At 48.1% G+C, this 15530-nt stretch overlaps 1 protein-coding gene across 1 annotated transcript in view; it reads right to left on the bottom strand.

Annotated features, from left to right (window-relative positions):
• Nucleotides 1-322: 322 nt before the first annotated feature.
• Nucleotides 323-15530, bottom strand: part of LOC121843879 (protein Wnt-5b) — a 32857-nt gene continuing 17649 nt past the window's right edge. The window contains exon 4 of the mRNA XM_042313741.1: nt 323-819. Coding sequence (XP_042169675.1) covers nt 361-819 — 459 coding nt within the window. The 3' untranslated portion in view covers nt 323-360. The remainder of the gene's footprint in view (nt 820-15530) is intronic.

The following is a 15530-nucleotide window of genomic DNA, read 5'->3' as shown; positions in this document are numbered from 1 at the left end:
CCCCTCCCTTCCCCATCGTCCAGACTCCCTCCCTTCCCCATCGTCCAGACTCCCTCCCTTCCCCATCGTCCAGACTCCCTCCCTTCCCCATCGTCCAGACTCCCTCCCTTCCCCATCGTCCAGACTCCCTCCCTTCCCCATCGTCCAGACTCCCTCCCTTCCCCATCGTCCAGACCCCCCTTCCCCATTCCCCCCCTCCCTTCCCCATCGTCCAGACTCCCTCTCTTCCCCATCGTCCAGACCCCCCCATCCTTTCCCCATCGTCCAGACCCCTCCCTTCCCCATCGTCCAGACTCCCTCCCTTCCCCATCGTCCAGACCCCCTCCCTTCCCCATCGTCCAGACCCCCTCCCTTCCTTCGCTACTTGCAGACAAACTGATCCACCAGTGAAGTGCACCTCTTACACTTGACATAACAACACCAGTGGAACTTGCAGTGACATCTCTCATGCTTATAGGTCTTGAACTGGTCGTATCCTCTCCCACAACACATGAGTTCACAGCCATCCATCCCCTCCGACGTCTTGTTACAGAGTCTCCCCAGGGTTCCCATGGAGCCGGTGGTGTCGTTCTTCAGACAGTAGTCTGGGCTCTGGTCGGTGTAGACCAGATCCTCGGGGGTCGGGACGTTGAAGCGTTTATCTACCTGCTCCAGTTTCCCTTTGCGTCCGATGCGCATGGCGGCGGCGCTGTCGTACTTCTCCTTCAGGAACTCTCCGACGCGGCGGAAGTCTGCCAGCTGGAGCCAGCACGTCTTCAGGCTACAGGAGCCGGACACGCCATGACACTTACACGCCACGTTGGCCAGGTTATACACCGACTGGGAGAGGAGAGAGAGGGAGATTAGGAATGGTCCAAGAATACTTCAAATACAACATGACACAGGAAGAGCTTGAAAACTCTTCATTAACAGAAGTGTTTTTCCCTTCCTGACACTTATTATTAAGCATTCTGACTGTGTGGAGTTTGGTTGCTTTCTGGTAGATTGGTGCAACACGGCTGCCCTCTAGTGGTTGAATTAAAACATTACACCCTGAGAGTGCCTCTTCCTCCTATCACAGCAGAGCACTGCCAGAGAGAGAGCCCCAGGGTGTTTCACTTTACACTCTCTTGTCTAACAGAGAGGCAGCCAGGGGGAGTGTTTTGGGAAACAATGGGGGGGACTGGAGAATGGAGAATGGGGAATGGAGAATGGAGAATGGGGAATGGAGAATGGCCATTCGGTCCTAAAATACATAACAAACCTTTAGTTTAGTGGACTGAAAGCTTCCCGCTGATCTACACAGAGAAGCTTCCAGCTGGTTCAATACCACAACCTAAACTAAACAAACAGTTGACTTTAAAATAACACACAGAACCAGCAGAGGAAATGTACCTATTGTCCAAACTAGTCAGACAATTCCACACTGTACATATAGACGTTGGGATCAAGGTGAAGGTGGGGAGAGAGTTCAAACAGTCACTGACCATTAGATACGGCCCTTAGAGGACATGTCTGAAGCACAAGACACACAACACACACACACACACACACACACACACACACACACACACACACACACACACACACACACACACACACACACACACACACACACACACACACACACACATTCTCTCTAAGCATGACTAAAGTAAAGAAAAACATGACTTAAAAGCAACAGACTGTCTTTAAAAATCCTTTACAAGCAGGACTTGTAAATGACTTGTGGTGACCATCTTTGGCTGTTGCTGATATTTTTCCTTTTTGGATTAATAAGCACTCATCTGAGGAGTGACATTAAACTAGTGGAAAACAGAGAGGACGACTGGTGACATTAAACTAGTGGAAAACAGAGAGGACGACTGGTGATATTAAACTAGTGGAAAACAGAGAAGATGACTGGTGACATTAAACTAGTGGAAAACAGAGAGGATGACTGGTGACATTAAACTAGTGGAAAACAGAGAGGACGACTGGTTACATTAAACTAGTGGAAAACAGAGAGGACGACTGGTGACATTAAACTAGTGGAAAACAGAGAGGACGACTGGTGACATTAAACTAGTGGAAAACAGAGAGGACGACTGGTGATATTAAACTAGTGGAAAACAGAGAGGACGACTGGTGACATTAAACTAGTGGAAAACAGAGAGGACGACTGGTTACATTAAACTAGTGGAAAACAGAGAGGACGACTGGTGACATTAAACTAGTGGAAAACAGAGAGGACGACTGGTGACATTAAACTAGTGGAAAACAGAGAGGACGACTGGTGACATTAAACTAGTGGAAAACAGAGAGGACGACTGGTGATATTAAACTAGTGGAAAACAGAGAGGATGACTGGTGATATTAAACTAGTGGAAAACAGAGAGGACGACTGGTGACATTAAACTAGTGGAAAACAGAGAGGACGACTGGTGACATTAAACTAGTGGAAAACAGAGAGGACGACTGGTGACATTAAACTAGTGGAAAACAGAGAGGATGACTGGTGACATTAAACTAGTGGAAGACAGAGAAGATGACTGGTGATATTAAACTAGTGGAAGACAGAGAAGATGACTGGTTACATTAAACTAGTGGAAAACAGAGAGGATGACTGGTGACATTAAACTAGTGGAAAACAGAGAGGACGACTGGTGATATTAAACTAGTGGAAAACAGAGAAGATGACTGGTGACATTAAACTAGTGGAAAACAGAGAGGATGACTGGTGACATTAAACTAGTGGAAAACAGAGAAGATGACTGGTGATATTAAACTAGTGGAAAACAGAGAGGACGACTGGTGACATTAAACTAGTGGAAAACAGAGAAGATGACTGGTGATATTAAACTAGTGGAAAACAGAGAAGATGACTGGTGATATTAAACTAGTGGAAAACAGAGAAGATGACTGGTGACATTAAACTAGTGGAAAACAGAGAGGACGACTGGTGACATTAAACTAGTGGAAAACAGAGAAGATGACTGGTGATATTAAACTAGTGGAAAACAGAGAGGACGACTGGTTACATTAAACTAGTGGAAAACAGAGAGGATGACTGGTGACATTAAACTAGTGGAAAACAGAGAAGATGACTGGTGATATTAAACTAGTGGAAAACAGAGAGGACGACTGGTGACATTAAACTAGTGGAAAACAGAGAAGATGACTGGTTACATTAAACTAGTGGAAAACAGAGAAGATGACTGGTGACATTAAACTAGTGGAAAACAGAGAAGATGACTGGTTACATTAAACTAGTGGAAAACAGAGAAGATGACTGGTGACATTAAACTAGTGGAAAACAGAGAGGACGACTGGTGACATTAAACTAGTGGAAAACAGAGAGGACGACTGGTGATATTAAACTAGTGGAAAACAGAGAAGATGACTGGTGACATTAAACTAGTGGAAAACAGAGAGGACGACTGGTGACATTAAACTAGTGGAAAACAGAGAGGACGACTGGTTACATTAAACTAGTGGAAAACAGAGAGGACGACTGGTGATATTAAACTAGTGGAAAACAGAGAAGATGACTGGTTACATTAAACTAGTGGAAAACAGAGAGGACGACTGGTGATATTAAACTAGTGGAAAACAGAGAAGATGACTGGTTACATTAAACTAGTGGAAAACAGAGAAGATGACTGGTTACATTAAACTAGTGGAAAACAGAGAGGATGACTGGTGATATTAAACTAGTGGAAAACAGAGAGGACGACTGGTGACATTAAACTAGTGGAAAACAGAGAAGATGACTGGTTACATTAAACTAGTGGAAAACAGAGAAGATGACTGGTGACATTAAACTAGTGGAAAACAGAGAAGATGACTGGTTACATTAAACTAGTGGAAAACAGAGAAGATGACTGGTGACATTAAACTAGTGGAAAACAGAGAGGACGACTGGTGACATTAAACTAGTGGAAAACAGAGAGGACGACTGGTGATATTAAACTAGTGGAAAACAGAGAGGACGACTGGTTACATTAAACTAGTGGAAAACAGAGAGGACGACTGGTGACATTAAACTAGTGGAAAACAGAGAGGACGACTGGTGATATTAAACTAGTGGAAAACAGAGAGGACGACTGGTGATATTAAACTAGTGGAAAACAGAGAGGACGACTGGTGATATTAAACTAGTGGAAAACAGAGAAGATGACTGGTGATATTAAACTAGTGGAAAACAGAGAAGATGACTGGTTACATTAAACTAGTGGAAAACAGAGAAGATGACTGGTGACATTAAACTAGTGGAAAACAGAGAAGATGACTGGTGATATTAAACTAGTGGAAAACAGAGAAGATGACTGGTTACATTAAACTAGTGGAAAACAGAGAGGACGACTGGTGATATTAAACTAGTGGAAAACAGAGAGGACGACTGGTGATATTAAACTAGTGGAAAACAGAGAAGATGACTGGTTACATTAAACTAGTGGAAAACAGAGAGGACGACTGGTGATATTAAACTAGTGGAAAACAGAGAGGACGACTGGTGATATTAAACTAGTGGAAAACAGAGAGGACGACTGGTGATATTAAACTAGTGGAAAACAGAGAGGACGACTGGTGATATTAAACTAGTGGAAAACAGAGAGGACGACTGGTGATATTAAACTAGTGGAAAACAGAGAAGATGACTGGTTACATTAAACTAGTGGAAAACAGAGAGGACGACTGGTGATATTAAACTAGTGGAAAACAGAGAGGACGACTGGTTACATTAAACTAGTGGAAAACAGAGAGGACGACTGGTGATATTAAACTAGTGGAAGACAGAGAGGACGACTGGTGACATTAAACTAGTGGAAAACAGAGAAGATGACTGGTTACATTAAACTAGTGGAAAACAGAGAGGACGACTGGTTACATTAAACTAGTGGAAAACAGAGAGGACGACTGGTGATATTAAACTAGTGGAAAACAGAGAGGACGACTGGTGATATTAAACTAGTGGAAAACAGAGAGGACGACTGGTGATATTAAACTAGTGGAAAACAGAGAGGACGACTGGTGATATTAAACTAGTGGAAAACAGAGAAGACGACTGGTTACATTAAACTAGTGGAAAACAGAGAAGATGACTGGTGATATTAAACTAGTGGAAAACAGAGAAGATGACTGGTTACATTAAACTAGTGGAAAACAGAGAAGATGACTGGTTACATTAAACTAGTGGAAAACAGAGAGGACGACTGGTGATATTAAACTAGTGGAAAACAGAGAAGACGACTGGTTACATTAAACTAGTGGAAAACAGAGAGGACGACTGGTGACATTAAACTAGTGGAAAACAGAGAAGATGACTGGTGATATTAAACTAGTGGAAAACAGAGAAGATGACTGGTTACATTAAACTAGTGGAAAACAGAGAAGATGACTGGTTACATTAAACTAGTGGAAAACAGAGAGGACGACTGGTGATATTAAACTAGTGGAAAACAGAGAGGACGACTGGTGATATTAAACTAGTGGAAAACAGAGAAGATGACTGGTTACATTAAACTAGTGGAAAACAGAGAGGACGACTGGTGATATTAAACTAGTGGAAAACAGAGAGGACGACTGGTGATATTAAACTAGTGGAAAACAGAGAGGACGACTGGTGATATTAAACTAGTGGAAAACAGAGAAGATGACTGGTGATATTAAACTAGTGGAAAACAGAGAGGACGACTGGTGATATTAAACTAGTGGAAAACAGAGAGGACGACTGGTGATATTAAACTAGTGGAAAACAGAGAGGACGACTGGTGATATTAAACTAGTGGAAAACAGAGAGGACGACTGGTGATATTAAACTAGTGGAAAACAGAGAGGACGACTGGTGATATTAAACTAGTGGAAAACAGAGAAGATGACTGGTTACATTAAACTAGTGGAAAACAGAGAAGATGACTGGTGATATTAAACTAGTGGAAAACAGAGAGGACGACTGGTGATATTAAACTAGTGGAAAACAGAGAGGACGACTGGTGATATTAAACTAGTGGAAAACAGAGAGGACGACTGGTGATATTAAACTAGTGGAAAACAGAGGAAACACAAAGGGTGTAGCAGCCGCCTGCTGGGACTGGAGGACTGAACGGTTGTCACACACACGCTCACATACCTGATGCACACACGTGTGTTCAGAAACGTGTCCATGTGAACCAAATTAACCAAATGTCCGACACAAAAGCAAAGCCTATGAATAAATGCCAGAGACAGGCTCCTCAAGTGAGAAAGAGAAAGGGACAGAGAAGTGAGAGAGAAAAAAGAGAGGAGAGGAGAAGAGAGGAGTGAGGGATAGAGGGAGTGGGGGACTATTTAGAGGTCTTTGTGTCTGTGCAGTGTCCTGTGGGCCCAATGACCTTAACCACTGGGCATGATGACATCAAAGCACCCCTTCATCACTCATTTTTGCTCTGTTTTGCTCTTTCTCTCTCTCTCTCTCTCTCCCTTTAGCTTCCCTCTCTCCTTTCTCTTTCTCTCTCCCCTTTCTATTTCTCTCTCTCCATTTCTCTTTCCCTCTCTCCCTTTCTCTTTCCCTCCCTCTCTTTTGCTGTCTCCCTCTCATTCTCTCTCTCCATATAGCTTCTCTCCATATAGCTTCTCTCCATATAGCTTCTCTCCATATAGCTTCTCTCCATATAGCTTCTCTCCATATAGCTTCTCTCCATATAGCTTCTCTCCATATAGCTTCTCTCCATATAGCTTCTCTCCATATAGCTTCCTCCATATAGCTTCCTCCATATAGCTTCCCTGCATGTAGCTTCCCTCCATATAGCTTCCCTGCATTATTTTGTAAAGGAAGAGAAGTGGAGCACAGAAATACCTCTGCCCCCCCACTTTCTCTATAGGCAGCTGTTGACACCCCCTCTGCATACCTGTTTGTTTACCCAGAGACAGAGAGCGAGAGATACCTGATACCTTTCTAACACCTTTCCCCCAACAGCCTGTCAGCTCCCACACCTGGATGACTGTGCACCTGCAAATCCAGGTTCTCTTTCTGGTATCCTAAAACTGAACTGGTTATTACATTCTAATCCACAAGGGGGCGATAACTCACATTCATACTTGTGGCTTCACTACTTGAGGCTTTCCAAGGCTACTAACTCAACACAAAGTGTAACACAAATCCTTCTCACCCTTTTGTCACGGTCATGGCTAGTTTGTATACGGCTTGTGTCAAATTGACGTCAAAAGTAGATTTTTTTTTTGCATTTTAGCTAACCCTTCTCCTAACCTTGACCTAATTATCCTAACCTGCTACGTTAGTTCTCCTAACCTGCTACATAAGTTCTCCTAACGTGCTACGTAAGTTCTCCTAACCTGCTACGTAAGTTCTCCTAACCTGCTACATAAGTTCTCCTAACCTGCTACGAAAAGTAAATTCTGATTAATTCTGACATCAGCTGTATGCCTTTTAGCCAAAGTATTTTATCACCCCTTCCCTCTCAACTCTCACCCTGTCCCTCTCACCCCTCCTACTACCCAGCAAGGATACCACTCTGCACCCTGCAATCCAGGATATGACCCCTGACCTTTCTAGAACTCTGGAGCCTTCCACAGCATTCTATCCCCCATTACTCATAGTAAACTGGGTCAGAGTGGGTCTAACAGAAGGATTCATAGGGGCCTTTCAGAAGCTCAACTTATCTTAGCCACCCTTGTTATAAAAAGACCCACTGAAGTAAACCTAGAGCCCTTACTGTACGCCGCCATATATGCAGACCTGGTTCAATGACTCGGGGGCTTCCATTCTCCTCTTCACTGATGAGTTAATTGCAGGGTGTAACAGGTTATAATGGTGTGTGTGTGTCAGGGAGGACTGTGTTGGTCATAGTGTCTCCTGTCCTCGTCTGTTCTTACAGCTGTTTAACCTGCTGGGTGCATCTACACTGGAGCTGACGTCACACACACACACACACACACACACACACGCACGCACACACACGCACGCACACACACGCACGCATGCACATACACACACGCACACACACACGCGCGCGCACGCACACACACACACACGCACACACGCGCACACACACACACACAGTCATCCTTCCATGTCGAGGGCATGCTTCCGGGTCAGGCATAATAGGGCCAGCTCAGACAGGGTGAAAGGTGGGAGATGGAGGGGTAAGTAAATAAACCGCCCAAAGGTGAGGAGATAACAGAGGGAAAAGAGGAGGGGGAGAAAGGGTGGAGAGGAGGGGGAGAAAGGGTGGAGAGGAGGGGGAGAGAGGGAGGAGAGGAGGGGGGAGAAAGGGGGAGAGGAGGGGGAGAGGAGGGAACAGAGGAGGGGGAGAAAGGGGGAGAGGAGGGGGAGAGGAGGGAACAGAGGAGGGGGAGAAAGGGGGAGAGGAGGGGGAGAGGAGGGGGAGAAAGGGGGAGAGGAGGGGGAGGAAGGGGGAGAAAGGGGGACTATCAAGGAGTAAAAAGAACAAGTGTTACCAGCAGAATGATATGGGTCATTCCCAGTGACACGTTCACTGCTATCAACGTTTCAAGACGACAGTTGTAATATTCAGCATCGCTTCTGAAGTCTTGTTTCTCACAGAGTGAAGGGAAGTGGGACTGACAAAGTGCAGAGACCCCAAACCTGCTTCGCCAGGTGTGTGTGTGTGTGTGTGTGTGTGTGTGTGTGCGTGTGTGTGTGTGCGTGTGTGGTGTATGTGTGTGTGGATGTGTCTAACTATAGAATAGCAAACAAACAAAATTTGTCAAACTGGGGACATTTTGTTGGTCCCCACAAGGTCAAACGCTATTTCTAGGGAGTTTGGGGTTAAGGTAAGGTTAGGGTTAGTTTTAGGGTTAAGGTTAGGGTTAGGAGCTAGGGTTAGTTTTAGGGCTAAGGTTATGTTAGGGTTTAGGAGCTAGGTTAGTTTTAGGGTTAGGGTTAGGAGCTAGGGTTAGTTTTAGGTTAAGGTTAGGTTTAGGTTAGGTGCTAGAGTTAGTTTTAGGGTTAAGGTTAGGTTTAGGTTAGGTGCTAGAGTTAGTTTTAGGGTTAGGAGCTAGTTAGGAGCTAGGTTAGTTTTAGGGTTAGGTTAGAGCTAGGGTTAGTTTTAGGTTAGGGTTAGGAGCTAGGGTTAGGTTAGAGCTAGGGTTAGTTTTAGGGTTAGGGTTAGGAGCTAGGGTTAGTTTTAGGGTTAGGAGCTAGGGTTAGGAGCTAGGGTTAGTTTTAGGTTAGGGTTAGGAGCTAGGGTTAGGCGCTAGGGTTAGGTTAGGGCTAGGGTTAGGGTTAGTTTTAGGGTTAGGAGCTAGGGTTAGAGCTAGGGTTAGTTTTAAGGTTAGGGTTAGGTTTAGGGTTAGGTGTTAGGGTTAGTTTTAGGGTTAGGGTTAGGAGCTAGAGTTAGGAGCTAGGGTTAGTTTTAGGGTTAAGGTTAGGAGCTATGGTTAGTTTTAGGGTTAGTTTTAGGGTTAGGAGCTAAGGTTTAGGGTTAAGGTTAGGTAAGGGTACAGGTTAGGGTTAAGGAAAATAGGATTTTGAATGGGACTGATTTGTATGTCCCCACAAGGTCAGCTGCACAAGACTGTGTGTCAGACAGCGCCGCTCTGTTTTTGATGTGTGGCAGAGAGACACTGAGCCCACGAGACTGGAACGGTGAAACCTCCCTCACACACCCAGCTAGTGTCACTGTCTCCCCGGTCTCCCCCGGCCTCCCCCAGTCTCCCCCTGTCTCCCCCATGTCTCCCCCGGTCTCCCCTGGTCTCCCCCCGGTCTCCTCCTGTCTCCCCGGTCTCCCCTGTCTCAACCCTGTCTCCCCGTCTCCCCATGTCTCCCCCGGTCTCCCCCGTTTCTCTGTCACGGAGCCCAGACGGCTAAGAGGTCCATCAGGCTGTGACTTCCCAGATACGCCCCTGTCACTTCCACAAAGGCCCTGGTCCCTCCCGGCCCCCTCCATCCCCTCCTCACTCCCTGGCCCCCCGCGCCCTCCCTCCCTCCCGGCCCGTCCATGCAAGACAAATCCCTGGCAGGACAAGCCTGGCAGAACAGCCAGCTAGTTACTGAGAGAAGAGAGATTTCAGGGCAGAGAAAGGAAGTTAAAGAGACACCCGGGAGAACAGAGGGATGAGAACAGATGAAACGGACCGCGCCACACCCTGTTCACTCATCCCTCTCATCCCGTCTTCCGTCTGGGCCGGACGACAACAATAACACAGAGGAAAACCCTTGTCACTCAAACCTACTGAGCCCATAATCTTACATGGGAGGGGGGTCGAGGCGCTCTGTCAAAGTATCAGATACGGGTTGAGGCTCATTGGCCAGATTGCAAACCCAAAACCCTCTGAGCTAATGGATTAGATGTAATCTCCTCTATCCTTACCAAATGGTGCCCCCTGTCACACACACACACACACACACACACACACACACATGGATACATGAACGTGTCTCACACGCACAGGTACGCACGCACGCACGCACACACACACACACACACCCTTCCTTCTCTCATATACGGCCCCACAGGGACCCTCAGCAGCACCCTATTCTCCCCAGGCCTTGACCCCATGACCTCTGTGGAGCTCTAAACACACACACACACACAAAGGCACTCCCATAACCAGCGAGAGAGGGCCTGTAAAGGCTCTGCTGTAAACAGCTGAAATAAATCCTGCAGTCTACTTAAAGACCCCCACATGTTCAACAGACCTCCAGCTTCAGATGACCTCCTGTACTGGTACCAGGAGGCAGTTTGACCTTTTACCAGACCAGAGGGGCTGCATCCCAAAAGGCAGTTTGACCTTTTACCAGACCAGAGGGGCTGCATCCCAAAAGGCAGTTTGACATTTTACCAGACCAGAGGGGCTGCATCCCAAAAGGCAGTTTGACCTTTTACCAGACCAGAGGGGCTGCATCCCAAAAGGCAGTTTGACCTTTTACCAGACCAGAGAGGCTGCATCCCAAAAGGCGGTTTGACCTTTTACCAGACCAGAGGGGCTGCATCCCAAAAGGCAGTTTGACCTTTTACCAGACCAGAGGGGCTGCATCCCAAAAGGCAGTTTGACCTTTTACCAGACCAGAGGGGCTGCATCCCAAAAGGCAGTTTGACCTTTTACCAGACCAGAGGGGCTGCATCCCAAAAGGCTCCCTATTCCCTATATAGTGCACTGCTCTTGACCAGGTCCATAGAGCTCTGGTAGTAGTGCAGGGATAAAGGGATAGGGTGTGATTTGGACTGTATACCATTTATTATTAATGAGAGAGAGAGAGAGAGAGAGAGAGAGAGAGAGAGAGAGAGAGAGAGAGAGAGAGAGAGAGAGAGAGAGAGAGAGAGAGAGAGAGAGAGAGAGAGAGAGAGAGAGAGAGAGAGAGAGAGAGAGAGAGAGAATTATGCCTGCATTCCAATCGGTATCCTATTCCCTATATAGTGCACTACTTTTCCCAAGCGTCAGTTTTTCCGGACAGAGGGATGAGAGAGAAAGAGGGATGGAGGGATGGGAGAGAAAGAGGGATGGAGAGAGAAAGAGGGATGGGAGAGAAAGAGGGTTGGAGGGATGGGAGAGAAAGAGGGATGGAGGGATGGGAGAGAAAGAGGGATGGAGGGATGGGAGAGAAAGAGGGATGGAGGGATGGGAGAGAAAGAGGGATGGGAGAGAAAGAGGGTTGGAGGGATGGGAGAGAAAGAGGGATGGGAGAGAAAGAGGGATGGAGGGATGCGAGAGAAAGAGGGATGGAGGGATGGGAGAGAAAGAGGGATGGAGGGATGGGAGAGAAAGAGGGATGGAGGGATGGGAGAGAAAGAGGGATGGAGGGATGGGAGAGAAAGAGGGATGGAGGGATGGGAGAGAAAGAGGGATGGAGGGATGGGAGAGTGATGAGCCGGTGGGGGCATTAATAACCACCTGGATGTGTCAAACATTTTAAAAAGACATTTCAAATGTCTCTCTCTCTCTCTCTCTCTCTCTCCTCTCTCTCTCTTTCTCTCTCTCACTCTCACTCTTTCTCTCTCTCTCTCTTCTCTCTCTCTCTCACTCTTTCTCTCTCTCTCTCTCTCTCTCTCTCCTCTCTCTCTCTTTCTCTCTCTCTTTCTCTCTCTCTCTCTGTCTGTCTGTCTCTCTCTCTCTCTGTCCTCTCTTCCTTTCACACCCTCTCTCTCTATCAGTCCTCTCTCTGCTTTTCAACCCCCCCTCTCTCTCTGTCCTCTCTCTGTCTTTCACACCCCCTCTCTCCATCAGTCCCCTCTCTGCCTTTCACACACCCCCTCTCTCCATCACTCCTCTCTCTCTCTATCTCTCTGCTTTTCACACCCTCTCTCTCTCTGTCCTCTCTGTCTTTCACACCCTCTCTCTCTCTGTCCTCTCTGTCTTTCACACCCTCTCTCTCTCTGTCCTCTCTGTCTTTCACACCCTCTCTCTCTCTCTGTCCTCTCTGTCTTTCACACCCTCTCTCTCTGTCCTCTCTGTCTTTCACACCCTCTCTCTCTCTCTCTCTCTCTCTGTCTTTCACACCCTCTCTCTCTCTCTCTCTCTCTCTGTCTTTCACACCCTCTCTCTCTCTCTGTCCTCACTCCATTCTCCCTCTCTTTCTCTCCACCCCCCTCCCCCCATCCCTCGCCTCATCTCTATCTCTCTCTGAATAGCATTGGTCTTGAGGGTGAAATGACAGTCAAGACTATAATGCTCCTGGCTTCTCCTCTGAACTGTGGGTCTTTCTGTGAGCTCTGTGGGTCTTTCTGTGAGCTCTGTGGGTCTTTCTGTGAGCTCTGTGGGTCTTTCTGTGAGCTCTGTGGGTCTTTCTGTGAGCTCTGTGGGTCTTTCTGTGAGCTCTGTGAGTCTTTCTGTGAGCTCTGTGAGTCTTTCTGTGAGCTCTGTGAGTCTTTCTGTGAGCTCTGTGAGTCTTTCTGTGGCTCTGTGAGTCTTTCTGTGAGCTCTGTGAGTCTTTCTCTGTGGTGATGAATGTCAACAGTGCTGTGTTTGTTTTGGAAGGTATTAACGCTTTTAGCTTAACACACAGACACACAGAGACAGACTCCTCCATAAACACATCAGCAGTTCTTAGACCGGGAGGGTGGGCAGGGAGACAGGTTGAGACCAGTGCTTCCTCCTCCGTCGGCTCGATTGAAAACCTCAGGTCACTCCGGAGGGCGGAGAAAGAGACGGAGATGAAATGTCAGGTTCAGTATAAAGCAGGCAGGCAGTGGTTAAGTCTCTAACTGGGGATTCAGGCAGTGGTTAAGTCTCTAACTGGGGATTCAGGCAGTGGTTAAGTCTCTAACTGGGGATTCAGGCAGTGGTTAAGTCTCTAACTGGGGATTCAGGCAGTGGTTAAGTCTCTAACTGGGGATTCAGGCAGTGGTTAAGTCTCTAACTGGGGATTCAGGCAGTGGTTAAGTCTCTAACTGGGGATTCAGGCAGTGGTTAAGTCTCTAACTGTGGATTCAGGCAGTGGTTAAGTCTCTATAACTAACTGTGGATTCAGGCAGTGGTTAAGTCTCTAACTGTGGATTCAGGCAGTGTTTAAGTCTCTAACTGTGGATTCAGGCAGTGGTTAAGTCTCTAACTGGGGATTCAGGCAGTGGTTAAGTCTCTAACTGGGGATTCAGGCAGTGGTTAAGTCTCTAACTGTGGATTCAGGCAGTGGTTAAGTCTAACTGTGGATTCAGGCAGTGGTTAAGTCTCTAACTGGGGATTCAGGCAGTGGTTAAGTCTCTAACTGGGGATTCAGGCAGTGGTTAAGTCTCTAACTGGGGATTCAGGCAGTGGTTAAGTCTCTAACTGGGGATTCAGGCAGTGGTTAAGTCTCTAACTGTGGATTCAGGCAGTGGTTAAGTCTCTAACTGGGGATTCAGGCAGTGTTTAAGTCTCTATAACTAGCTGTGGATTCAGGCAGTGGTTTAGTCTCTATAACTTGCTGTGGATTCAGGCAGTGGTTTAGTCTCTATAACTAGCTGTGGATTCAGGCAGTGGTTTAGTCTCTATAACTTGCTGTGGATTCGGGCAGTGGGTCGGGGTGAGTGGCCCCATTACCTCTGAGGAATGTTCGGTGACCTTTCGACCCCACCAGACTCCAAGGGTGTTAGCCCCACTGACAGCACACACACACACACACACACACACACACACACACACACACACACACACACACACACACACACACACACACACACACACACACACACACACACACACACACACACACACACACACACTACAGGCTGCAGCAGAGCAGAGGCCATTTGGGTGCCCCCAATAAATTATTTCCCCCTACCTTCCCCCTACTCTATCTCCCTACCCCCATCCTCTACCCTACCTGACCCTACTCCCTACCCTACCCTACCCCTATCCTACCTGTCCCTACCCTACCCCCTACCCTACATGTCCCTACCCTACCTGTCCCTACTCCCTACTCTACCTGTCCCTACCCCTATCCTACCTCTCCCTACCCTCCCCCTACCCTACCTGTCCCTACCCTACCTGTCCCTACTCCCTACCCTACCTGTCCCTACCCTACCCAACCCCCTACCCTACCCTACCTGTCCCTAACCCTACCCTACTCTACCTGTCCCTACCCTACTCTACCCCTACCCGACCCTACCTACCTCCCTACCCTACCCCCTGTCCCTACTACCCCTGCCCCTACCCCCCACCCTACTACACCCCTACCCTACTCCTACCCTCCTACCCTCCTGTCCCTAACCCCTACCCCCTACCTGTCCCTACTCCACCTATCCCTACCCTACCCCTACACTACCTGTCCCTACTCTACCCCTACCCTACTCTACTCCCCTGCCCAACCCCTACTCTACCCCCACCCTACCCTACTCTACCCCCCTACCATAGTCTCCCCTACCCTACTCTACCCCCTACCCAATCCTACCGCCACCCTACCTCCCCTGCCCTACCCTACCCCCTACTTGACCCTACCCTACCCCCTACCCTACCTGTCCCTACTCCCTACCCTACCTGTCCCTACCCTGACCCTACCCTCCCCCTACCCTACCTGTCCCTACCCTACCTGTACCCCTACCTCCCTACCCCTACCCTACCCTACCTGTCCCTACCCCCCTACCTGTCCCTATCCCCCTACCCACTACCCTACCTGTCCCTACTACCCCCTACCCCTACCCTACCCTGTCCCCCCCTACCCTACCTGTCCCTACCCCCCTAACCTACCTGTCCCTACTCTACCCCTACCCTCTACCCTACCCTACCCTGTCCCTACCCTACCCTACCTGCCCTACCCTACTCCCTACCCTACCCTACCCCTACCCTACCCTACCTGTCCCTACCTACCCTACCCTTCCCTACCCTTCCTTTTCCCTACCATCCTACCCTACCCACCCTACCTGTCCCTACTCCCTACCCTACCCTACCCTACCTACCCTACCCTACCTGTCCCTACCCACCCTACCCTGTCCCCCTACCCTACCTGTCCCTACCCACCCTACCTGTCCCTACTCCCTACCCTACCCTACCCTACCTCTACCCTACCCTTCCCTACCCTACCTGTCCCTACCCACCCTACCTGTCCCTACCCTACCTGTCCCTACCCACCCTACCCTACCCCTACCCTACCTGTCCCTACTGCCCCTACCCTGACCCTACCCTACCCTGCTCTG

Source organism: Oncorhynchus tshawytscha, unplaced genomic scaffold, assembly GCF_018296145.1.
Source record: "Oncorhynchus tshawytscha isolate Ot180627B unplaced genomic scaffold, Otsh_v2.0 Un_contig_4323_pilon_pilon, whole genome shotgun sequence".
Lineage (NCBI taxonomy): Eukaryota > Metazoa > Chordata > Actinopteri > Salmoniformes > Salmonidae > Oncorhynchus > Oncorhynchus tshawytscha.
The sequence above is the reverse complement of the archived record's forward strand: the minus strand, read 5'-3'. Positions and strand labels throughout refer to the sequence as shown.